The sequence below is a fragment of the Hypanus sabinus genome, unplaced genomic scaffold (assembly GCF_030144855.1).
Source record: "Hypanus sabinus isolate sHypSab1 unplaced genomic scaffold, sHypSab1.hap1 scaffold_118, whole genome shotgun sequence".
Classification (NCBI taxonomy): domain Eukaryota; kingdom Metazoa; phylum Chordata; class Chondrichthyes; order Myliobatiformes; family Dasyatidae; genus Hypanus; species Hypanus sabinus.
The window spans coordinates 75,155-100,781 of NW_026779240.1; the positions used below are offsets into that span (position 1 = coordinate 75,155).

A 25,627-nucleotide genomic window follows, 5' to 3' on the forward strand; every position below is an offset into this window, starting at 1 on the left:
TTTCGAGGCCCCGCCCCCGCTCTGACAGTCCCCGGATGGACGGTGGTTTTCTTTCCTTCCAGTGTTGAAGCGGATAGTCGGAGTAGAGCCGGGGGTCGGATCACTGTCTGCGGGACAAATTGATCAAGTTCCTACCGGTGAGTATTGAGGCCGGTCCTGAGAGGGATCGGGACCGACAACTTCTGGGGGGAGACCTGACGTTGTTCAGTGAGTCCCGTTAACTTCCCCGAACAGGTGGCCGCGTCCCGCTTCCTGGACACAACCTGCCGGGGTTGGTCCGGGTTGTGGGACCTTCACACCGAACCGCCGGAGAGATGAGCCGCCGCTCCGCCTCTGTTGCTCGGGTCCCAAGAGCGGGATGAGGTGGTGTTGCCGGGACTGATCCCATCCGTTCACTTGTACCTGGGGAACGTTACCGCCATTACCCGGCCCGGTAGCCGATCCGAACTTCACCTGGATCCATACCTGGAGTCGATAATGGTTTTACAGCATACTGGAAGCGGCCGTTAGGCCCGTTGTTTTCTTGCAGACAGAGGGTTAAACAGAGTAATCGCACCCTCGGGAGACTCCTCCACGTGTATGAGTAGTTCCATCTTTCCCCGTTCAGGGAGGACAGTGAGATCCAGATCTCTCACGTCCTCTCGGGGGACTGGGAAGTTTATTTCCATCTTCTTTCCATTGCTACGGGTCGCCGAAATGCTGACAGTGTTTCCCGATATCTGGCCCCATTAATGCGAGAATTAAGTCTTTCTCATTTATCTGGGTTTCTCGGAAATGTGTACACTCCCTCCGGAATTCCAAAGGAGCAACCCAGGCTGTCTAATATTCCCACACGATTGAAATGGGGATTTTTATTTAACATGAAACGTGGCACAGTGAAAATCCTGTCTTTGCCATCACCCGCGTAGATCAAGCATTACAACAGTACAACGAGGTGATATAAGGTAAAACAATAACAGAGTGTAACAAATCATTATGGTCACAGAGAAAGTACAGTAGAGGTAGATATGTGGTGCAAGGTCACATCTGGTTAGACTGTGCGGTCAGCAGTCCATCTCATCACACTGGGGAACATTCAGTTCGCTTCTAACAGCAGAACGGAAACTGTCCTTGAGCCTGTTGTTACGTTTCTGTTTTATTTTATTTTCGACCCAATCGGAGACTGAGAAGTGAAGGGGGTTTTCCATTATGTTGGCTGCTTTACTGAGGCAGCAGGACATATAGACAGAGTCCATGGAGGGGATTTTGGCTTCTATGATGTGCTCAGCTGTGCCCACTGTTCTCTGTTATTTCATTCATTTAAACGAAGTGCAATGGTCGTATGAAGATGTGGTGAATTGATAAAGATTGTAGAGTGGAAAATGACATATACCACAATTTTTATTGATTGTTCTGGTTTTGTTATATTGAAATCTGTTATCTATCAGAGTGTACTATTATTTCAGTACGGTGTATTGCTTGAGGACCATCACACATTGCCCTTGATTCCATCTCCCTCCCAGTTTCATCTGTCTATTTCCTGTCCATCTTGTTCAACATCTGTCCAGCCTGCGTCATACCACCTCAATGATATATATCAGCAGTCTCTCTACTAAACATTGTCTCAATTGTGACGTTTTGTCTTCCATTTATTCCAGCATTTTTTTTTAATTAGCTAGAACTACCAGAGGTTAAATTGAATGCAACACGTGGCAGGGTAAAAGCTGCCTTTACAATTTTTGTTTCACCATTACAAAATGGCTGCAGTGTTAATTCTTGTCACGATGAAACACACATCTGATGCTGAGTTTGTTATTTCCTTTTTCGGTTAAATTTAGTGAGCCACTTCCTCCGTTTCCAGGGTAACAAACCACCAGAGCTGCAAGGCCTGTTGCAAATGTTTATCGCACACAGATAACGGCCTCTCAGTGAAGCACCCCTTCAAATTACCCTTAAATATTTAAAATTTCGGCCCAAATCCACGCCCTCACCCATCCCGAAGGACAATAGCCTACATGCATTCGCCCTATTTATACAGTTATAGGTTTGTATGCTCTAGGAGGGGTTCCCAACTTGGTGTCCGCAGACCCCACCGTTGAGCATAGCAGAAAATGGTCCGGAACCCCTGCGAGCATCTCTCCTGACTCTCATGTTCTCCAGGTTATCAATAACTAATCTGTTCAACCTGCCCCTGTAACTCAGTTCCTAAAATGACAGCAACATCCGTGTCTGCCAGTCCTCCTGCACCGGCCTGTCACAGGGTCCGAGGGAGACCTTGTCAGGGTCTGGGGAATTATCCATCCTAATTCTCCTCAAGGCAGCAAACTCCTGTTGTGTAATCCGTACACAATCCGTGTCCTGACTGACTCTCCTCATTTCTATAGTCTCTGTCTGTCTCCCAAGTAAACACAGGCACAGAGATGTCATAGACGATCTCTCCCATCTCTTACGGCTTCGTGCGCAGATGAGCACGCTGAACGTCAGATGTTATTTTGTAACTGTTAGCGGAGCGGGGTGGAAATAACATGTTTTCTCAATAATTTATCCTACTACCACATTGTCTGCTATTCATGAGAATGTGCTCATTACATTTGTTGTTTACAAAGTTCACAAGAGTGATTCTGGAATGAAATGCTTTATGTATGAGGAATACAGGAGGAAATCAGCAGATGCTGGTTATTCAAACAAGACACACAAAATGCTGGTGGAACACAGCAGGCCAGGCAGCATCTATAAGGAAACGCGCTGTCGATGTTTCGGGCCGATACCCTTTGTCAGAACTGACTGAAAGAAAGATAGTAAGAGATTTGAAAGTAGGAGGGCGAGGGGAAAATGCAAAATGATAGGAGAAGACCGGAGGGGGTGGGGTGAAGCTGAGAGCTGGAAAGATGATTGGCAAAAGGGATACAGAGCTAGAACAGAGAAAGGATCATGGGACGGAAGGCCCAGGGAGAAAGAAAGGGGTACGGATGCACCAGAAGGAGATGGAGAACAGGCAGAGTGATGGGTAGAGAGAGAAAGAAAAAAAGGGATGGGGGGAATCTATATATCAGGAATGGGGTAAGAAGGGGAGGAGGGGCATGAACGGAAGTTAGATAAGTCCCTGCTCCTATTATCGATGGAGGGATGGTGACTCTGGGAACAGGAACCTCAGTGAAATCCTATGTTCTGGATAGAGTCGATGGGGACAAGATGTTTTCAACAGTAGGGAAGTCTGGAACCTGGAACCTGAGGTCACAATCTCAATCCATTCAATTGTATCTGAGGAAATTCCCTTCCATCATTCTGTCCAGTAGCAGGATTTGAATTCCACCTGTGCCAATGCCTGGAGTTGATCGCAGTTGGGAGATACTTGCAGGCACAGGAATATGACGAAAATTTTGACCACTTAATTGAACAAATAAGGGAACTTCATGGTTATCACAACAATGCATTGTGTGATGCCCTTTGTAAATATCCCACAGTTGACATTTGGAACAGACACTCCTTTGGAAGAAGACAACGAGGCTTTGAGAGGAAGTGCGGCGGAGGCCATTTTCAAATTGCTTCTCAGATCGGAGTTCTGAGAGGCGGGACTGCGCAGGCGCGTGAAGGAGGCCTGGGAAGGAGGGAAGATATAGAAAGAACGCAGCCTTAAGCAGCGGGCAGCTTCGTTTGCGGGCAGCGGAGTGAGCCGGGAGCAGAGTGTAGGGCTTGGTCTCAGAGGGCTTAGGCGGAAAAGGGCACAGTAGGCTTATGTTTTAGTTCTCCTTGTTATTTTCAGTTAATCGGGAAGTATGTGTGTGAGGGCAGCTTGTTGTTCTCGGTGTCGGATGTGGGAGGTCTGGAGTCTCCGAGCCTCCCGGACATTCACATCTGCGCCAGGTGTGCCGAACTGCAGCTCCTGATGGACCGAGTTAAGGAACTGGAGCTGCAGCTCGCTGACCTTCGCCTGGTCAGGGAGAGTGAGGAGGTGACAGAGAGGAGTTACAGGCAGGTGGTCACTCCGGGGCCACAGGAGGCAGGTAGGTGGGTCACGGTCAGGAAGGGGAAGAGGCAGGTACTAGAGATTACCCCCGTGGCTGTACCCCTTGACAATAAGTACTCATGTTTGAGTACTGTTGAAGGGGACAGCCTACCTGGAGGAAGTGACAGTGGCCGTGCCTCCGGCACAGGGGACGGCCCTGTAGCTCAGAAGGGTAGGGATAGAAGAAAGAGGACCAAAGTAATAGGGGACTCGATAATCAGGGGATCAGACAGGCGGTTCTGTGGAGGTGATCGGGAGTCCCGGATGGTAGTTTGCCTCCCTGGTGCCAGGGTTCAGGACGTTTCTGATCGCGTCCAAGATATCCTAAAGTGGGAGGGTGAGGAGCCAGAGGTCGTGGTACATGTAGGTACCAATGACATACGTAGGAAAGGGGAAGAGGTCCTGAAACGAGAGTATAGGGAGTTAGGAAGGCAGTTAAGAAGAAGGACCGCATAGGTAGTAATCTCGGGATTACTGCCTGTGCCACGCGACAGAGAGAGTAGGAATGGAATTAGGTGAAGGATGAATGCGTGGCTGTGGGATTGGAGCAGGGGGCAGGGATTCAAGTTTCCGGATCATTGGGAACTCTTCCGGGGCAGGCGTGACCTGTTCAAGAAGGACGGGTTACACTTGAATCCTGGGGGGACCAATATCCTAGTGGGGAGGTTTGCTAGGGCTACAGGGCAGACTTTAAACTAGTAAGATGGGGGGGGGGCGGGAATCAATTTGAGGAAACTATGGGAGATGAGGTTAGTTCACCAGTAGAGCAAGTAAGTAGACCGTGTCTGAGGGAGGAAAGGCAGGTGATGGAGAATAGATGCGCACAGCACGAAGATGTAGGGGAGAAGAAAAAAAAGGATAATAAATTTGAATGCATTGTTAGGGATGAAAAGAGAGGAGGAGGAGGAGAGTATCTTAAATGTATCCATTTTAAAGCTTGGAGCATTGTAAGAAAGGTGGATGAGCTTAAAGCGTGGATTGATACCCGGAATTATGATGTTGTAGCTATTAGTGAAACATGGTTGCAGGAAGGGTGTGATTGGCAACTAAATATTCCTGGATTTAGTTGCTTCAGGTGCGATAGAGTTGGAGGGGCCAGAGGAGGAGGTGTTGCATTGCTTGTCCGAGAAAATCTTATGGCGGTTCTTTGGAAGGATAGATTAGAGAGCTCCTCTAGGGAGACTATTTGGGTGGAGTTGAGGAATGGGAAAAGTGTAGTAAGGTGTATTATAGGCCACCTAATTGGGAGCGTGAGTTGGAAGAGTAAATGTGTAAGGAGATGGCAGATATTTGTAGTAAACACAAGGTGGTGATTGTGGGAGATTTTAATTTTCCACACGCAGATTGGGAAGGTCATTCTGTAAAAGGGCTGGATGGTTTAGAGTTTGTGAAATGAGTGCAGGATAGTTTTTTGCAACAATACATAGAAGTATCGACTAGAGATGGGGCAGTGTTGGATCTCCTGTGAGGGAATTCGATAGGTCAGCTGATAGATGTAGGTGTTGGGGAACACGTCGGGTCCAGTGATGACAATAGCATTAGCTTCAATCTAATTATGGAGAAGGACAGGACTGGACCTAGAGTTGAGATTTTTGATTGGAGAAAGGCTAACTTTGAGGAGATGCGAAGGGATTTAGAGAGAGTGGATTGGGTCATGTTGTTTTATGGGAAGGATTTAATAGAGAAATGGAGGTCATTTAAGGGTGAAATTATGCGGGTACAGAATCTTTATGTTCCTGTTAGGTTGAAAGGAAAGGTTAAAGGATTGAAAGCACCATGGTTTTCAAGGGATATTAGAAACTTGTTTCGGAAAAAGAGGGATGTCTACAATAGATATAGGCAGCATGGAGTAAAGGAATTGCTCGAGGAATATAAAGAATGTAAAAGGAATCTTAAGAAAGAGATAAGAAAAGCTAAAAGAAGATACGAGGTTGGTTTGGCAAATAAGGTGAAAGTAAATCCGAAAGGTTTCTACAGTTATATTAAAAGCAAGGGGATAGTGAGGGATAAAATTGGTCCCTTAGAGAATCAGGGTGGTCAGCTATGTGTGGAGCCGAGGGAGAAGGGATAGATTTTGAACGATTTCTTCTCTTCTGTATTCACTAAGGAGAAGGATATTGAATTGTGTAAGGTGTGGGAAACAAGTAAGGAAGTTATGGAACCTATGACAAATAAAGATGTGGAAGTACTGGCGCTTTTAAGAAATTTTAAAGTGGATAAATCTCCGGATCCTGACAGGATATTCCCCAGGACCTTAAAGGAAGTTTGTGTAGAGATAGCAGGAGCTCTGACGGAGATCTTTCAGATTTCATCAGAAACGGGGATTGTGCAGGAGGATTGGCGTATTGCTCATGTGGTTATATTGTTTAAAAAGGGTTCTAGAAGTAAACTTAGCAATTATAGACCTATCAGTTTGACCAGTGGTGGGTAAATTAATGGAAAGTATTCTTAGAGATAGTATTTATAATTATCTGGATAGACAGGATCTGATTAGGAGTAGCCAGCATGGATTCGTGCGTGGAAGGTCATGTTTGTCAAACCTTATTGAGTTTTTTGAAGAAGTTACGAGGAATGTTGACGAGGGTGAGGCAGTGGATGTAGTCTATATGGACTTCAGCTAGGCCGTTGACAAAGTTCCACATGGAAGGTTAGTTAAGAAGGTTCAGTCGTTAGGTATTAATGCTGGAGTAATAAAATGGATTCAACAGTGGCTAGATGGGAGATGCCAGAGAGTAGTGGTGGATAATTGTTTATTGGGATGGAGGCCGGTGACTAGCGGGGTGCCTCAGGGATCTGTTTTGGGCCCAAAGTTGTTTGTAATATACATGACCTGAATGATGGGGTGGTAAATTGGATTAGTAAGTATGCCGATGACACTAAGGTAGGGGGTGTTGTGGATAATGAGGTGGGTTTTCAAAGCTTGCAGGGAGATTTATGCCGGTTTCGAAGAATGGGCTGAACGTTGGCAGATGGAGTTTAATGCTGAGAAGTGTGAGGTTCTACATTTTGGCAGGAATAATCTAAATAGAACATACAGTGTAAATGGTAGGACATTGAGGAATGCAGTGGAACAGAGAGATCTAGGAATAACAGTGCATAGTTCCCTGAAGGTGGAGACACATGTAGATAAGGAGGTGAAGAAGTCTTTTGGATCGCTGGCCTTTATAAATCAAAGCATTGAGTACAGAAGTTGGGATGTAATGTTAAAATTGTGCAAGGCATTGGTAAGGCCAAATTTGGAATATTGTGTGCAGTTCTGTTCACCGAATTACAGGAAAGATTTCAATAAATTAGAGAGAGTGCAAAGACGATTTACTAGGATGTTACCTGGGTTTCAGCACTTAAGTTACAGAAAAGGTTGAACAAGTTAGGTTGTAGCGTAGAAGGTTGAGGGGGGATTGGATCGAGGTATTTAAAATTTTGAGAGGGATAGATAGAGTTGACGTGAATAGGCTGTTTCCATTGAGAGTAGGGGAGATTCAAACGAGTGGACATTATTTGAGAGTTAGGGGGCAAAAGTTTAAGGGAAACACGAGGGGATATTTCTTTACTCGGAGAGTGATAGCTGTGTGGAATGAGCTTCCTCTAGAAGTAGTAGAGGCCAGTTCAGTTGTGTCATTTAAGGTAAGATTGGATAGGTATATGGACAGTAAAGGAGTGGAGGGTTATGGGCTGAGTGCGGTTAGGTGGTACTAGGTGAGAGTAAGAGCGGCACTGACTAGGAGGGCCGAGATGGCCTGTTTCCGTGCTATGACTGTTATATGGTTACATTCAACAATGTGTTTTGATTTTGGAACAGATTCTGTACTGCTGGAATTTCTGTAGAGATGGAACTACCAATATATTTACTGCATGCACCTCGAGACAGGGTTAAAACAGCCACTGGAATTTTAGCTTCCCCATTACAAAATGGCTGGGAGCTCAGTCTTCATCTTCAGAGCATGTGAGGTTGAGTTCCTTATTTCCTTTTTCACTTAGTTCTGCTTCCTACATCACCAGGGTAACAGACCACCAGAGGTCCAAAGAGTGTTGAACATTTGGGGCTTGTTGAGATTGTACCTGGAATATGGTGTGAAATCCAGCTCCCCATAGTAACCTGGGTTATACAGACCAAAGAAAAAAGTGTTGGAGGAACTCAATGGATTGGGCAGCATCTGTGGAGGGAAATGGACCGTCAAATTTTTGGTCTGAGACACTCCCTCTGAGCTGAGAGCAGACGGGAAAAAGTCAGAGAAAACTAGTGAGAGTTGGGGACGGGCAAGTACTAGGGAGTGGGAGGTGGATACAGGTGATGGGGCAGGTGGGAAGTTGGAAATAGTAAAGGGGTGGAACATGAATTGTTGTTGCAATACGGGGCAGCAGAAGATGGAATTTAATTCTATGGAGGATTAACAAAGAGGTTAGGGAGTATTTATTTTAGAGATTTACCATCCCGTTTCCTGGAGGGAAATAGAGATCAGCAGAACAAATGAATCGAGAAGAAACATGTGGCTGAGATAGGAGAGCAGTCGTCATCATAACCACAAAATACTCTGCATATGCTGGGGACAGAGCGACACGTACAACACTCTGGAGGAACTTAGCAAGTCGGACAGCATCCGTGCAAACGAACAGCCAACGATTCCGGCCGTGACCCTTTGTCAGGACTGAAGAAGGAGGGGCAGGGAACCTATGAAGAAGGTGGGAGGAGGGTGGGAAGGAGAAGGCTGGCAGGTGCCAGGTGTAACAAATCATTCTGGTTAGAGAGAAAGTGTGTGCAGGTAAATATGTGGTGCAAGTTCACATCGATTTAGACTGTGAGGTCAGGAGTCCAATCATCACGCTGTTCGCTTATAACAGCAGAATGGACACCGTCCTTGAGCCTGGTGGGATGTCTCTGTTTCATTTTAACGTCGGCCCGATGGGAGTATTAGAAGTGATACGGTTGTGGGGATCTTTCGTTATATTGGCTGCTTTACTGAGTCAGTGGGAAGTGTAGACGGAGTCCATGGAGGAGAGGTTGGTTTCTATAATGTACCCAGCTGTGTCCATTGTTCTCCGCTATTTAATTCAGTTACAGGAAGCGCAGTAGCCGGATGAAGATGTGAAGTATCGGGATGGGATACTTCCTGCGGAGTATTGATAAAGCTTGTAGAGTGGAAAAGGTCATATATCAAAGTTCTTATTGTTTGTTCTGGCTTTGTTATACTGGAATCTGTTATCTACCAGTGCGGACTTTATTTCAGGATCTGTGTATTGCGGGATGAGCATCAGAGATCGCCCTTCATCCCCTTCTCCTATTTGGTTCCATCTGCTCATCCCCTGCCCATCTGGTCCAACATCTGTCCAACATCTATCCCACCACCTCAATGATATATATCAACCATCTTGTTCAACCTCTGTCCAGTCTGTATCCCATCTCCTCAGTGATATATATCAACCATCTTGTTCAACCTCTGTCCAGTCTGTATTCCACCACCTCAATGATATATATCAACCATCTTGTTCAACCTCTGTCCAGTCTGTATCCCATCACCTCAACGATATATATCAACCATCTTGTTCAACTCCTGTCCAGACTGTGTCTCACCACCTCAATGATATATCTCATCCATCTTGTCAACCTCTGTCCAGCCTGTATCCCATTGCTGCAATGATATATTTCAACAATCTCTCTTTTAAACTTTGTCTTCATTGTTTTGTTTTTCGTTATCTAGAAATACCAGAAGTTTAGTTGAACACAGCAGTTGACAGGGAAAAGGCAGCCATTATAATTTTAGTGTCCCCATTTGAAAACGTCTGCAATCTCATAGCATTTGATGTTGAGTTTGTTATTTCCTTTTTCGGTTATTTTTGGTGAGCCACTTGCTCCGTTTCCAGGGTAACAGCCCGTCACAGCTGCAGACAGTGTTGCACATTTTTATTGCTCTGTGGCCACCGCCTCTGAGCGCAGACAGTGGCCTCAAGGGCAAATGTAACAGAGTGATAGTGGGGGGAAAGGATGCTGTGAGCACTGTTGGATGCGTTACACCAGGGTCAGAATAAACTCAGAACTAACAGATTGGTTGGGGTGGGGTGGCATTTACATTTTAGCGTGTTGCTGATATTTTTGCAATAGTTACCATCTGTGCATTAGAATGGAGAGGTGAAATAAAACTACAGTTGCAGGAAATTTAAAGTCAGAAGATGAAAATACTGGAAAAAGCTCGACAGTCCGTTTTCAGATATTGGGTCTTCCACCATTTCTTCTTTCACAGCGGTAACCTGATGTACTGAGTTCCCATAATTTTCTACTTTGTAATTTTACATTTTGTTCCTGCTACACCGAGGGTAAACATGGCAGCCAACTGTGCGGGTCAAGATCCCACACAACAATAAGATAGTATTCAAATGTGCTCAGTTTAGCTGCTGGAGGCAAGCTGAAGTATATCCCCATCCTCTCACAATCTACAGACCGGTGAATCAGCCTGAGCACTGACCCCGGCAGAGAGTCATTAGGTTTCATTTCCACCTTAGTTTGTAATCGGAAATGGCAGGAACACCACGGCAAATCGCCGGCACCAAAGCATGTTTGTATGGGTGATGATATCGGGCTGGTGACTCTGAGTATATGGAACTGCCAGTATACAGGTTTCAGTCCAGGTTGGTAATTCAGATTCAGATTCAGATTCAGTTTACAGCTGGGATCGGAATTTCCTCAGTCTGCAGTGAAGCTGAAGTCTCGGGCGGTTGGACATTGTTGTGGGGAAATTGTCGTCTGCACCACACAGTGGGACATCATATCTACCATGTACTTTGGAGATTATTTAAGACTTTACTGGGGAGTTAGATGACTTTGAGCTGTGATGCTCTCTGTAAGGACTTTGGTAAAGCCTTTAACAAGATCCCACATGGCAGTTGATTGGGAAAGGTAGGTCACGTGGGATTCACGGGGAGCTGGCGAGGTGGATTCACTCCGGACTCGATGAAAAGAAGCAGAGGGTGATGACTGAAGATGGTTTTAGCGAATGGAGGACTGTGACGAGTGGGTGTCAGTGTCGAGAACTCTGTAATTCACTATTCATTCAATTGATTTGTTCATGAAAGGTCAGCAAGTTTGATCATGAATCCGGCAGTCTCGTTGATATTGCAGCAGATTACCATGAATTTCAATGGGATCTTGTTCAGTTGTGGAGATGGGCTGAGGAATGGCAAATGGTTTTCAAATTGGGCAAGTGTGAGATGGTGCATTTGGACAGTCAAACCACGGTGGGACTGGTACAGTGAATGAGAGAGCATGGTGCATTGTGCAACAGATTGAGAAACAAAAAAATAATCATAAATAGGGAATGCAGAATACAACGCAGATAGAGAACAGATACATGGCTCATACACACAAGCCCTGCTCTGATAGATGGTCTTCCACCTGAAATATGAGTAATATGAGTATCTTTTATTGAGTAATTCCGGCATTTTCTTTTACTTACGTTAAGGAATTTTTGCCATCCTGCTGTTTTGGATGTATGACGGGTCTACATTGTGTTTAACAAGGTGTCATGTAACTATCTGATAACGGCCAGGTGATATGCTCAAAGGTACTTTGATCGGAGTTTAGGTGATAATACTGATCTTAAAATCCTGCCGGAGAAGGTGTCGTGTTTCAGGAGAAGATGTCACGATGCTATGTGTGATATTGCATTGTTCAGGATGTCAGAGTGTTTCTACATAGAATCAAACCATATATTGCCACAGGTGTCAATGCCAGGCGATGTTAAACTGAAAGGAGATGGTGAGAATCAGGCGGGACTGAGAAATCTGTATAATTCAGTGACGAGAGGAATAGATGCACCATTGGTCAGCAGAAATGTTTCAACCCACACTGCTATAACAGTTTTCCATTACTCATCATAGCGCCACCAGTGGTAGGAAGACCAAAGCAGTGGGCGCTGTCTGCTCAACCCGTCTTTCTTTTTTTTATTAAGTGCAATCGTGAACAACAGCCGGATCAGAAATGCTGATCAAGTCAACTAGTTCCCAAAGAGTACTGTGATAGGCCAATCAGATGGTTCACTGCTGCTCCGCAATAGAACGCCTTGCCTTACCGTTCACAAATCAATCCTGGTCGAGGACTCGTGATTGGTTCCTAAAACGGAATGGACTGCGGTATAGCTAGTAGATAGACCGGAGATTCCTGACATGGTGTACAATCCATGTAATGGGTATTGCGTGACTGTGGGTGGATGGGCGCAGGTGGATCATGAAATGTCAAATCCCAGGGAACCAGCCCCAAGATGTTTGGAAGTGTTTCCCTCAGTTTAAAAACAAAACAGCGTTCTGCTTCAAACCCGAATTAACATTTGACCCTCCTGTTACTTTTGTTTGTTACAGAGCAGCATAAACTGATCACACCTGTCCTCAAATGGCTCAGTGTTCGAGCAGGGGAGGAGTTCCAGTGGCTTCAACATCAGGAAAGGACACGGGTATGTTGTCGAATTATTTTAATTTATAATTCATACTCTGAGGGTTCTGCGTCTGTGTTTAATTCGTTGTGTATATTTAAGACAGAGGTTGATTCCTGATTGGTCAGTGTATGAAAGGATATGGTGAAAAGCAGAAGTTGCGGATTCTGCATCTGGGTTCAATTCAATATCGACAATTCACAAAACATTTGTGAAAAATGAGCAGAGAGATGAGAGAAATAGAGAAGGAGAGAGAGTTAACATCTCTGGGGGAAACACAGTCACCTGTGGAAGAAGTACAGTTACCGTCTGCTCCTGCTTCTCTAACAGATTGTGATGCACATTAAAATAGCGAGTTACTCCAGAAGTCAAGACATTGTGCAGATGCTGTAAGTTTTGGCCAACGCAAAGACACACAAAATATTGGCAGAACTCAGCCGGTCAGGCAGCATCCATGGAGAGGAATAAGCATTTGACATTTTGGATCAGCATCACACGGAATAGAAAGTAATGTGGCAATATCTAGAAATTCTGTCCTCTCATTTCCAGTCTGATGAAGGGCCTTGGCCCGAAACGTTTATTGTTTATTCTCCTCCTTTGTCATGGTCTGGTCCGTGAAGTCCGAAATCCGGTTCGTGGTCCAGCCCGTGGACTCCGGACTCCGGGTCTTCTGGCTGTCCTTTGTTTCAGTTGGGCTTAATCACAGACAACTTTTTCTCATGTTGCTGGGAATAAAAGTGGCCCTGAGTTCAAGTGTTATGGCTGGTTCGTCTCGTCAGTATCCTGTCCTTGTCTCTGTGGGATAAGTCTTTGCCGATACCATGAGTCTGGAGCCTTGTCTGCAGCCTTCCACCTTTTTTCGCTGTCAAGTTCTACCGGCGGAGCCTTGCTGTGTCTAGATAAGGAACCTTCTTTCGTTGTTTGTAACTGTCTCTGTTTGTCCACGCCTTCGCTAGATGGATCTGGACATTTGCCGCTACCTAGCGTTGGGAACTGTCTCATCGTGTGCAGCGTATGAGTCCCGGCCCTACGTCCTCTTCCCAAGGAGGGGCTCCGACTCTGTGTTCTGCATTCCTGCTCTCCCTCGACCAAGGCTCTGTATTCCGCGTTCCTGTCTCCCAAGTCTGACCCTCATGTCCTCACCCAGCCCAGGAGTCCCGCGTACTTCCCCCACGTCCAGTCCTGTTGCCTTGGCATGACTTGTCCAGCGTCGTTTCTTCCCCACTTCCCTTGCTTTCTTGATACACCTAGTCCTCTCCCTGGTACTTCAATGTCTGTGTCATGCATTTGGGTCTGTTCCCAACGCCCAACTAATGACATCCATAGATGCTGCCTGACCCGTTGAGTTCCTCCAGCATTTTGTGCGAAATCCCAGAGATTTGCCGAGGAAGCGGTTGACCAGGCAGGCAGACAGTAAATCAGAGCAAAGCGGTGGTGATGGACAGTACGAGGAGAGTGATGGCGATGGGTTACTATATTCTCAGTAATTAGCACAGTCCTTTCAAAACAGAGTGGTATATTCACAGAGACGCGAAAGAGCTATACCCCCTTCAAAACCACACCCTGCCCCAACCGGGACCACCCATGCCCCAGCCCAAGCCCGTCCCCCCCCCCCATAAATATATTGTAATTTATTTGGTGATCTTTTGGTTCCAGAGGGAAATTTGCTGCACAATATGGAGTCAATGAATATTTATTTTTCCCCATTATACTGCACAGTGATCACCGAGCTCCTGGCAAGCTGGAATGACTTCCAGCTGCTGCATTTGACGGACTTCTACCGGGACAGGCTGGAGCAGGCGATGGAAGGAGGGGTGCACGGAGTGAGCCTGGCGTTAACGGCCAAGAATCAGTTCAGTGGAGAGGAACATCGGGTAAGTGGGAGGGAGGGATTTTCACACATCACAGGTCTGATGGGTGTCGGAATTTTCATTCATCGGATAATAAAGCATAAAAACAAATCAGAATATATATAATTCTTAAAACGATGAATCTGAAGGAATTATTGGAAGAGGTGTAAACACTCCAGTAGCGGCTCAATGCTCAGAGCGAGGGGAGCAGGTAACAATTGTATGAGGTTGCAATAAAGGAGTTTAAATGGAAATCTGGTAGGAATTTTCATTTTGAAAAGAACGTGCAGCGTGACGGCAGGACGTCAGTGAGAACCGGGGCATTATTACTGGATGCCACAGGAGCTCGAGTGTGTTCTGCTCTGGGTGGAGATGATTCCGTTACAATCTGTAACTGCAAACAGTGTGGATTGGGGGATACTGCCCTGTTGTAATGTGTAATCACTGAATAACCCTCCACTGGAAAAGGCAAAGGAAAGGCATCAGGTGTCAGCCGGTAATCCGCTGTCATGTTGGACACTGGCGGACTGAGGAGATGAATCACATCACCTTTTCTGCAACTTCTCCGAGACTGCTCACTCTGTTATAAAAACCCTCCTGACTTCTTTCTTCATCTGTGATCGTTATTTCCTGATTTTGTTTTACACGGTCAAATCCGGTGAGGAATTATTTATGGATTTGGAGCCACGTCAATGAAGCGGTCACAGACCAACCAGGATCTCCTTGACTGGTGGACCAGGTTCACGGTGAATGACCCTCCGTGTGCTCTGCACTCAGAATGTAGTCCATGTCCAGCCAGGATCAGCACCCGTCTGGGTGAATGCTCAGTCAGATCCCGTTAAAGAGCACATCATTTACTTCTCATTCTCTGTGTGAATCTGTCAGCCCCCAATACGTTCACCGTTACTCTTCACAGAAAATCTCTGATCTCGCTGATAAGGGAGAGCGGGCGGACAGTTCTAAACTCCTCCTGAGCCTGGTGACGGAGAAAGGCTCCCGCGCCCGGAGGGTGATGTGGGAAACCTTTGTGAAAATGCGGATTGGTGTCCCAAAGTTTGACAAAATACTGAAGGAAATACAGGAACATGGTGAGATAGCATCAAAGATGAATTTAATTTTGGATTCAATCACAATTGATTTTATAATTTTATACATTTCAATTCCTCAAATGGTTTTATTCCGAACAGGTTGTGTTCCGGTCCATCGACCCGTACCGGAGATTCCCAGAGAACTGAAAGGTAAGTGAAGATACGCTGTTTCCACCGATGGTAGATATTGTGTAGGGCCATATCGATGTTGAACCACCTGGATTTGACCAGGTATGTGGTGGCACCATGACACAGCGCACAGTGAAACACGTGGAAAATATTTGCTGGAGGGATATCTTTCTCAGGGCATTATCAGGAACAACTCATACAGTCGGGGTGTTTTCTGATAGGGACCACTCCTCTCTGACTCTTACAACGACAGGTCCCTCCACCGAGCCAGAGTGGAGAAGAGGACGATCTGGAGGAGTGAAATTCTTAGAAATTCTTCACTCCGAAAAGTGAAATCCTTCCCCTGCAGCTACACTACCTGAGCAACAGCTCTCATCCTGGATAATTTTTCTAAATCCCCTCAGATCCTACAGATTATCATTTTTAGAATTGAGAGTCCACGGAAGCTCTCATCACAGAATAGCAATGAGAGCATCCATTTAATGAGAAAATCAGGTAACACCCAACTGCTCTGTTCAACCCCAAAGCAGCATATGAACCCAACTTTGTTCACATAAGTACTGCCTGACTGCAAACACTGCTACAGTTATCCAGTTTTACTTCCAACTCAATAATCCTGGGAATTCCATCAGGAGACAGTGTTAGTGAGGGTGTGATGGGGACAAAATCCTCAGCTCAGTCCACAGAAGCTAAAGTTCATGTGATGTGTGATGGACACTGTGGAACGGTGAGAGATGGGAATTGGGACAGAGAAACCAAGGTAGCCTGCAAACTTGTTCTTCACTGGTCTTCATGTTGTTTGCCGAAGGAACAGATACAGCAGTGAAATTCCCACACCCATTTCTAATACAAAACCGATTCATTCCCTGATTATTGAAGAATATCATTTCTAACACTGTCACTTTGTCTGAAGTAACTATTTAAACTACCAATATTTTCCTACGCTCCCCATCCCACCCGTATACATTGAACACAGACGCCACACATCCCTGACAGGGTCCCGACACGCTGTGAGACCCCACACACCCCTGACAGGATCCTGACAGACTGTGAGACCCCACACATCCCTGACAGGGTCCTGACACACTGTGAGATCCCACACATCCCTGACAGGATCCTGACACACTGTGAGATCCCACACACCCCTGACAGGATCCTAACAAAGTGTGAGACCCCACACACCCCTGACAGGATCCTGACACAGTGTGAGACCCCACACACCCCTGACAGGATCCTGACACACTGTGAGACCCCACACACCCCTGACAGGGTCCTGACACACTGTGAGATCCCACACACCCCTGACAGGATCCTAACACAGTGTGAGACCCCACACACCCCTGACAGGATCCTGACACACTGTGAGACCCCACACATCCCTGATAGGGTCCTCACACACGGTGAGACCCCGCACATCCCTGCTAGAGTCCGGACATGCTGAGATCCTGCACACTCCTGACAGTCCCTTCAAATTCTGTGAAATCCTGGATACACTTTGCAGAGTCCTAACATACTTTTACACATCCTTTCAAAGGATTGTGTTCAGCAGTAGTGCAGCTGCAATTAGCTGTTTCCACATTTTGCCTTCCCCTAATTCAGGTCTCAGGGCATCGACATCGCTTTCCATGATTGTGACAGATAGTCTCTGTGTCCAGAATACTCTCTCACTGGCACCCCAAACACTTGTCCAGCTACATTATCTCCTGCGTCGACGGGTCGACGGAAGATACAGGTTAGGCTAATAATCCTTATTGTATGGACGGCGGTCCGGGTGAGTGAACATGATGGAATGGTTGGGACTGAAGTGGATAGTTCTTTGGAAAGAGTGTTGTGGGTCAGGTAGTTGGACATTGAGAGTGGATCAGCACATGGAAGTGTGATGTTGTTGTCTTTACGAAGACTTGATTGAGAGAGACAAGATTGGCAGATCAATATTCCAGCGTTACAATATTTCAGATAGAGAGGGGAGGTAATATGTTTGAAAAGGTTTATTTGCTGACCTGGGGAATTTCACAGCTGCAATCAGAGAGGACACCCTGGGGATTTCAAGTACTGAGGCAATATGAGTGCATAGAAATAAGATAGATACAGTCACTGATGGGTTTTTACAAAACATCTCCCGGTAGTCATCATGAGATACAGGAACTAATATGTAGGCAAATTCTGGAAAGATGCAAAAGCAGCAAGTTTGTTGTAGTGGGTAATTTTAACTTCCCCTGTGTTACTGATGACCTTTCATTCTCTGTCCCGTGTTTCCTACCTGCAAGAATATTTTAGGAATCTCTGATGGTGAGATGTGTGTAATGTGTGAACTAGAGGAGGGCCAGACTTCAGCTGGTATTTGAAAGTAAGCCGGCAGGTTGCTGAGGTTTCAGTGGTGGAACATTTGGGAACAGTGAACACAACTCCTCTTCTCAGATGGTTATGAATAAGAAGAGGTTTGCAGCTTATAGAAATATACAAAACCTACAGCACAATACTGGCCTTTCGGCCCACGATGCTGTACCGAACATGTAATTATTTTAGAAATTAAAAGGCTCTATTGTTTCTGCCTCCACCACAATCGCCGGCAGCCCATTCCACGCCCTCACCACTCTCTGCATAAATAACACTTACCCCTAACAATCCCTCTGTACCTGCTTCCAAGCACCTTAAAATTGTACGCTCCTGTGTTAGCCATTTCAGCCCTAGAAGAAAGTCTCTGACTATCCACACAATCAATGCCTCTCATCATTTTATACACCTCTATCAGGTCACCTCTCATCCTCCGTTGTTCCCAGGAGAAATGGCCGAGTTCACACAAGCTATTCTCATAGGGCATGTTCCCCAATCCAGGCATTACTTGTAAATCTCCTATGCACCCATTCTATAGTTTCCACGTCCTTCCTGTAGTGAGGTGACCAGAACAGAAGACAATACTCCAGCTGGGGTCTGACCAGGGTCCGATATACCTGCAACATCACCTCTCGGCTCCTAAACTCAATCCCAGGGTTGATGAAGGCCAATGCACTGTATGCCGTTTGAACCACAGAGTCAACCTGCATAGCAGCTTTGAGCGTCCGCTGGACTCGGACCCCAAGGTCACTCTGATTCTCCACACTGCCAAGAATGGGGTGTGCAGTATTGGGTGTGGGAAAGATAACTTGAGTGGCAGATTCAGTGGCAAAGGCTTAGAATGAGAGCACCTCTTGTTAGACAAATCCCCAACGGGCATGATTAAATATTAGCTGAGCAGAATTTGGGTCCAGCATGTTGCAAAGAGGATTAAAGCCAACGACGTCAATGCCTGTAGATCTTGATGGGAGATGTTGTAAATTTAATCTGAAAGGGAGAGATGAGTTTCATGATGCTGAAATGTGACTCAGTTGTGGAGGGTGAAGAGGCATGCCAAAGAAAGCATTGGGATACAGATCAGTTGCAGATGCGGATGGGGAAATATCAGGTGGAGTTTAATCCAGAGAAGTGTGAGTTCTTGCAATTCAGGAGATCAAATGTATGGGGAAGTATAGAGTAAAGGTCACAACCCTGACGTCATTAATGTCGACCGGGATCCTGATATCCATATCTTCGGAGGCAGGCGGGAGGAGTTTATGGGGACATCGTGTTAGCGGCAACTTTGTGGGCTGAAGGTCCCATACCTGTACTGTACTATGCAGGTCTTGAGATAGCTGAAATCCTGAACCACCTGCTACCGAAATTCCTCGGTCTCTGCTCCCTTCACCACCTGACCTGTAAACGGCATGGTTTCAAACTTGTATTTAAAGTCACAGACCAGTAGCATCTACCCTTTCTCCCCTTTCCACAGACATTGTCAGACCTGTACTCACATCTACACTCCTGTCCTGTACTGCAGAGGGCAGGCCAACATGCTGCAACACTCTGGCGGACTGGAAGGCTCTACAATGGGTAGTCAAAACTGCCCAACGCATCACCAACACCCCCAGCCTACCTTCCACCAGGGACGTATATACAGAAAGGCTCTGGAAAAGGGTCAGCAGCATCAGGAAGGATCCTACCTATCCTGTCTGTGGGCTGTTTGCCCCTCTCCCATGAGGGAGGAAGGATCCCACCTATCCTGCCTATGGGCTGTTTGCCCCTCCCCCAAGAGGGAGGAAGCTACGTAGCATCCACAGCAGGACAACCAGACTCAAAATCAGTTACTTTCCTCAAGCAGTAAGACTGATCAACACCTCCAATGATTAAGCCACCCCTACACACCTAACAACACCCACCCACCACCAGCATGATTTGAAAATTTTCTGCCAGAACCACCTGAGGTCAGAGTGACGCCTGTATCGTATATATTTATATTTATTGTATTTTCCATTGCGTTCTTTATCTGAGTTATTTTGTTCTGCATCACATCCAGAATAACAATTAATTTCCTTGTCTTTTACACTTGTGTATCTTCAACCTTGAATCTGTTGGGTATACACAACACATACTCTTTAAGAGACACGAGACTGCAGATCTGCCGTCTCAAACCATTTTCCGGAGGAACTCAGTGAGCTGAGCAGCATCTGTGATGATGGAAGCGGGGGCTGTTTGCGTTTTGTGCCAAAATGCTGACTGTCTCAATCTCCTGAACAAGACATTGACATTTTCTCCCCCAACAACCCTCACCGACAGTGCACATGCTGCTCAATAAAGCTACTTCTTTGTATTTTGAATCAGTGATGGTGAGTGGGAGGGGAAGCTGTGATTCCCCAACCTGCTCCTTTCATAGAATGCCCACGATCAATTCCCACGACCCATTCTCCATCTCCATACGCCACATAAAACATCCGGCTTTCAAAGTTCTTCCACAGGAACAATAGCTCTGGCAGTGTTGGGAGTTTATCCAGTCCAGGACAGTCGGGGGTTAATAAACTATTAGGGAAATACTCACCTTCACAGCACAGTTAATGTGGAACTGTGAAGGTCTGGTGTTTATCTATACCAGGCCTCTCTGTCCAGTCAGGGGTCTGTTAATCACATTTACTTCACTGTACGAACATCCATTGATGAATTCAATCAAGGCAATAGCTTTGAGCTAACTCTTGTGTGCTTAAATACTGAGTTCTGATTTGAGCCATTTAACATTTTGACTATGTTCCTGTTCCCATGGAAGATGTTCGAAGGAAACACAAGGAGACTCTGCGGGCACAAACTGAAACACTGAGAGTGAACACGATCCTGATGACGGAGAAGGTGAAGGTTTTCCAGCTGGTTGATCGATACGCTGAGCTCACGGTCATTTCTACTGTTCGAGATCGGAGACTGGTGGAACATGAGCTGCTGGCAAGAGGCAGAGACCATGGCGATTGGAGAGAAAAACATCTCCGCAGAGAACTGGAAAAAATCCGGACTGATCAGTTGTTCCAGAGCAGCTTTTCCTGGAGTAAATCCAAATCTGGGAGTTCGTCAGCAGTGGCCGGAGTCCCGGGGATCGGGAAAACAACAATGGTACAAAAGATTGTTTATGATTGGGCCACGGGGAAAATATTCCAACAATTCCAGTTTGTTTTCAGTTTCAAATTCCGCGATTTAAACTCCATTAACTGCAGAATAAACCTGAGGGAACTGATTCTGGATCAATATCCCTACTTTGGGAATATTCTGAGAGAGGTCTGGAAGAACCCAGAGGGATTGCTGTTTATATTCGATGGTTTGGATGAATTCAAGCACGGAATCGATTTTGCTGACTGTCGGAGAGATACAGAACCCAAGCACCAGTGCCCAGATCCCGAGTGGTGGTGTGAAGTGTCTGACATTGTGTACAATTTAATCCAGGGCAAGCTGCTCCCAGGGTGTTCAGTGCTGGTCACCACCCGCCCCACTGCATTACATTTATTGGAAAAGGCTGATATCAGTGTCTGGGCTGAAATCCTGGGATTTCTTGGTGAGGAGCGGAAGGAATATTTCCTCAGACATTTTAAAGATCAGACGGTGGCAGAAGCTGTTTTCAAACACGTGAAGGAGAACGAGATCCTGTACACCATGAGCTACAACCCATCCTACTGCTGGATCCTCACTCTGGCACTGGGACCCTTCTTCACACAAAGAGTCAGGGACCCACTGCGAGTTCCCAAGACCATCACCCAACTGTACTCCTACTATATTTACAACATCCTGAAAAACCACGGCCGTGAGATTGAGAACCCCCGTGATGTGTTACTCAGGGTTGGTCAGATGGCCTTCAGAGGAGTGTCTGAGAACAAGATTGTGTTTACAGATGGAGATTTGATCAAGTACAATCTGCAGCCTTCCCAGTTCCTGTCCGGGTTCCTAATGGAGCTTTTGGAGAGAGAGGATTCTGCTCGGAGCATGGTGTACACATTCCCACACCTCACCATCCAAGAGTTTGTAGCTGCAGTCGCACAATTCCTGAATCCACATCCCGGGGATATCCTGAAATTCCTCACTGAAACCCACAACACGACAGATGGGCGATTTGAGGTATTCCTCCGTTTTGTTGCTGGTCTCTCCAATCCAATGACAGCTCGGGGCCTGGAGGAGTTTCTGGGTCCATTTCCCAATGAAACAACCTGCCGGGTGATTGACTGGGTGAAGGAGGAGGTTAAACGCCAGATTGGAAACACAGAGAGTGAAGCTGGTAAAAGGAGCCTCCTGAACACATTGCACTACCTGTTTGAGTCTCAGAATCGTGGACTGGCTCAGGCTGCACTGGAACCTTTGGAAATACTTTCGTTCAGTGGAATGACACTGACCCCGATTGACTGCGCGGTCCTATCTCATGCCATCGGACTCTGTGTTACAATAAAACAGCTCGACCTGGAGAAATGCCGCATTCAGAGTGAAGGAATCCAGCAGCTGGGACCCGGGCTGCACAAGTGCCAGGACTTGAGGTAACCTGATTTATCTCCCATTCTGAAGTGTGAAACTGTTCCATTGTGTTGTTTCAATGTAACTGTATTTGGGTAAAATTGTAGTAAATCAGATTGTGAAGAATTTTGACAAATGCCGAGGGGATCGGTCAGTAATTCCCCAAGGACGGGAGAGTTCTGTGGTTCCTTGTGAAGGGATGTTGGAGACTTCATCAGATCAGTGAACAACGACCATTGGTTTAATGATAGTATATCACTGGAATGGCCGTGTTTCTCGCTGCCAGTGACATGTCCATTGATAATGTTCCTTCTCAGTCACTGACGCCCAAACCAACACTGACTGCAATAGGTGGGTCAGAGATTCACACCCCCTTCCGATGGACAAGAGACCATCAGCAGACTGTCCAAACTTTACAACCCCTTCCCGGTGAGGGTCGGGAGACCAGCACCGGACTGTCCCAGCTTTACAATGCCTTCCCTGGTGAGGGACAAGAGAAAGTTAGTGGACTGACCCAGTGACAGTGAGAGAATTCCCTCTGTAAGATTGTCCTCTCTCTGCCCTTCCCCATGTGTGACTATCACCAGCAGTCTACCTGTGTCAATGTGGGCACTACCCCGCCCCAAATGGTTATGTCCTCTATATATGGGCCCTAATTCAGACCTTCCGCTTACCTCAGCATCCGATCCTCCTTCGGATCACTCTTCCCCACTACCTATTTCCTGTCGGTTCTCTCTTCCCCATCCTTTTCCTCCTGAGGGTTCTCTCATACCCATCCCGCTTCCTCCTGCAGGTTCAGTCTTCCTATCCGTTTTCCTCAGGTGATCTAATCAACAATGTCTTATCGACATTCCTCACTCACAATTCATTCTCACTGTGAGACTTCCTCCCACAGGAACACTCTTCTGACCATCTGGGAATGAGACAGAATATATGGAGTTTACAGGGTCACACCGACAGACTAAATTACCGACATTCGGTGAATACACTGGAGCTGGTCAGTGAAGGACATTGACAGTGATGGGAACTCCAATCAGTGATTTACTGAAGGGTTTAATGTTTCCTGAAATATCCGAGTGAGACAAATTCCCTCAGACCCACGGTTTGAATCACTTTGTTCATCAATTTGTCTGTTTGTGTTTAGACTTGGGGAGAATAAACTGGGAGATTCAGGAGTGAAACTGGTGTCTGCGGCTCTGAGGAACACAGAGAGTAAAATACAGAAACTGTGGTAAGTACCAGACTGTGGGAGATTGTGTTTACAGTCACTGGGTGTCTGACACTGAACATTAACGTGATCAGTAATTGTGTTACTGATAAACACTGGGGATTTGTACCGTCTCCTGTCTCTCTGTGACCTTCACCCTCTCTCTCTTTCTCATCTCCAGGCTGGGGGATGTCGGTCTCACAGATTCTGGCATTGAGGATCTCGCTTCCCCTCTCAGTAAAATATCATCACTAACGGAGCTGGACCTGGGTAGTAATAAACTGGGAGATTCAGGAGTGAAACTGGTGTCTGCGGCTCTGAGAAACCCGGAATGTAAAATACAGACACTCGTGTAAGTACCAGACTGTGGGAGATTGTGTTTACAGTCACTGGGTGTCTGACACTGAACATTAATTTGATCAGTAATTGTGTTACTGGTAAACACTGGGTATTTGTACCGTCTCCTGTCTCTCTGTGTCCTTCACCCTCACTCTCTCTCATCTCCAGGCTGGACAATGTCAGTCTCACAGATTCTTGTGCCGAGGATCTCGTCTCCGCTCTCAGTACAAACCAAACGCTGATGGAGCTGGACCTGGGTGATAATAAACTGGCAGATTCCGGAGTCAAACTGGTGTCTGCGGCTCTGAGGAACCTGGAGTGTAAAATACAGAAACTGCGGTAAGTACCAGTTGTGGGAGATTGTGTTTACAGTCACTGGGTGTCTGACACTGAACATTAATGTGATCAGTATTTGTGTTACTGATAAACACTGCGGATTTGTACCATTTCCTGTCTCTCTGTGTCCTTCACCCTCACTCTCTGTCATCTCCAGGCTGGACAATATCAGTCTCACAGATTCTGGTGCCGAGGATCTTGTCTCTGCACTCAGTGCCAAACCATCACTGAAGGGGTTGAGCCTTGGTTACAACTCGCTGACAGACCGATCTGTACCCGCTCTCCGCCGCCTCATACTGACCCTCCCGAGTCTGGAGTGGATCGGGTGAGTGTTTGTATTAATGTTCAGTGTGATAAAATATCAGCGGACCCGTGGGCTTTCTGGTGATATTTGGCTGTGCGTGTTTTTGAAACAATATCCCCAGTGCCCTGTTACGGACACTGGTGTGTAATCTGTTTATTTCATCTTTATTCTCCCATCTGTTTCAGATTGTACGGGAATTGGTTCAGTGAGACTGGGGAGAAGGAATTGAGATCTCTGCGGGAACCCAGACCCAGACTGACAGTGTCCCTGTGAACATCTGTATGTGTGAACATCCCCGCCCGCAGGATGGGGACATTTTAGCCGATTTTCCACCCCCATCTTTCACTCCCGCCCTTACCTTTCAAGGCCACACGCCAGGTTTAATTCTCAACTGTTCTGACGGAACCGGCTCCAGTGACGTGTCTCCGCCTGCTGTACGGCGGCGCAGCTTCCTCCGGATTTGCAGGTTCAAGACTCCCCGCCACGTGAGACCCCGAACTACATAGACAGGAAGAGCCTGGGGGCCAGGGCTCAGTCTGGGACACCGGTGTCCCGGGGTGGGATTATCCCGGGAGAGAATCCTTTTGCTCCCTTTGCTGAGGACGGTGCATTCGGCAGTCTGGCCGATGTAATAATGTCAAATTGACAAATCCCTCTGCAGTGACCCTGGATCTGCAGCGATCCCGACACAGCCCTGAAGTGTGATTTTATAATCATCGGTTCCCCGATGCAGTGTGACCGTGAGAAACGGGACTGATTATTCAACCGGTCACTCGTTGTCACCGGTCAGTTAATTGTGTGTGACTGTGAGTGAGTCGGGAGCAGCTTATTTATTCCCGCACGTCAGTAGCTCACACATTGTTTAATTTACATTTGTTATGATGAAATCAATAAACCGCTGTAACTTCCTGTCCTGGTGTCGGACTCGAGTTTTATTTGAGGTTTCTGCTGCCCCCGCACCCTGTGGACTGCAACAGTGGGTCGGAGCTCCTCACACTGACACTAAATACTTTACACAGCCGTCAGATAAAACTTCAATTTCGGGGAGTTCATAGAGATGGGGAGTGATACGGAGTTCACGGATCTGGAGAGGGTGGGGGGGGGACGACTCAATTTGGCAGGGGAATACAGGTGGATATTAGAATGC

The 25,627-nt window shown here is 46.5% G+C and overlaps 1 protein-coding gene across 2 annotated transcripts; it reads left to right on the forward strand.

Annotated features, from left to right (window-relative positions):
* Positions 1–25,387, forward strand: LOC132386483 (NACHT, LRR and PYD domains-containing protein 3-like). 2 transcript variants are annotated; one of them, XM_059958777.1, is made up of 11 exons: positions 1–137; positions 12,332–12,423; positions 14,122–14,276; positions 15,169–15,340; positions 15,440–15,490; positions 20,580–22,317; positions 23,439–23,525; positions 23,683–23,853; positions 24,009–24,179; positions 24,334–24,501; positions 24,666–25,387. In XM_059958777.1, exons 2-11 carry the CDS (start codon positions 12,363–12,365, stop codon positions 24,751–24,753), a joined length of 2,862 nt encoding a protein of 953 aa, XP_059814760.1. In that variant the 5' UTR covers positions 1–137; positions 12,332–12,362; the 3' UTR covers positions 24,754–25,387. The 2 variants fall into 2 exon arrangements, with proteins under 2 accessions (XP_059814760.1, XP_059814761.1); XM_059958778.1 differs by lacking the exons at positions 1–137; positions 12,332–12,423; positions 14,122–14,276 and having other exon boundaries at positions 15,289–15,340; positions 19,275–22,317.
* Positions 25,388–25,627: the final 240 nt, after the last annotated feature.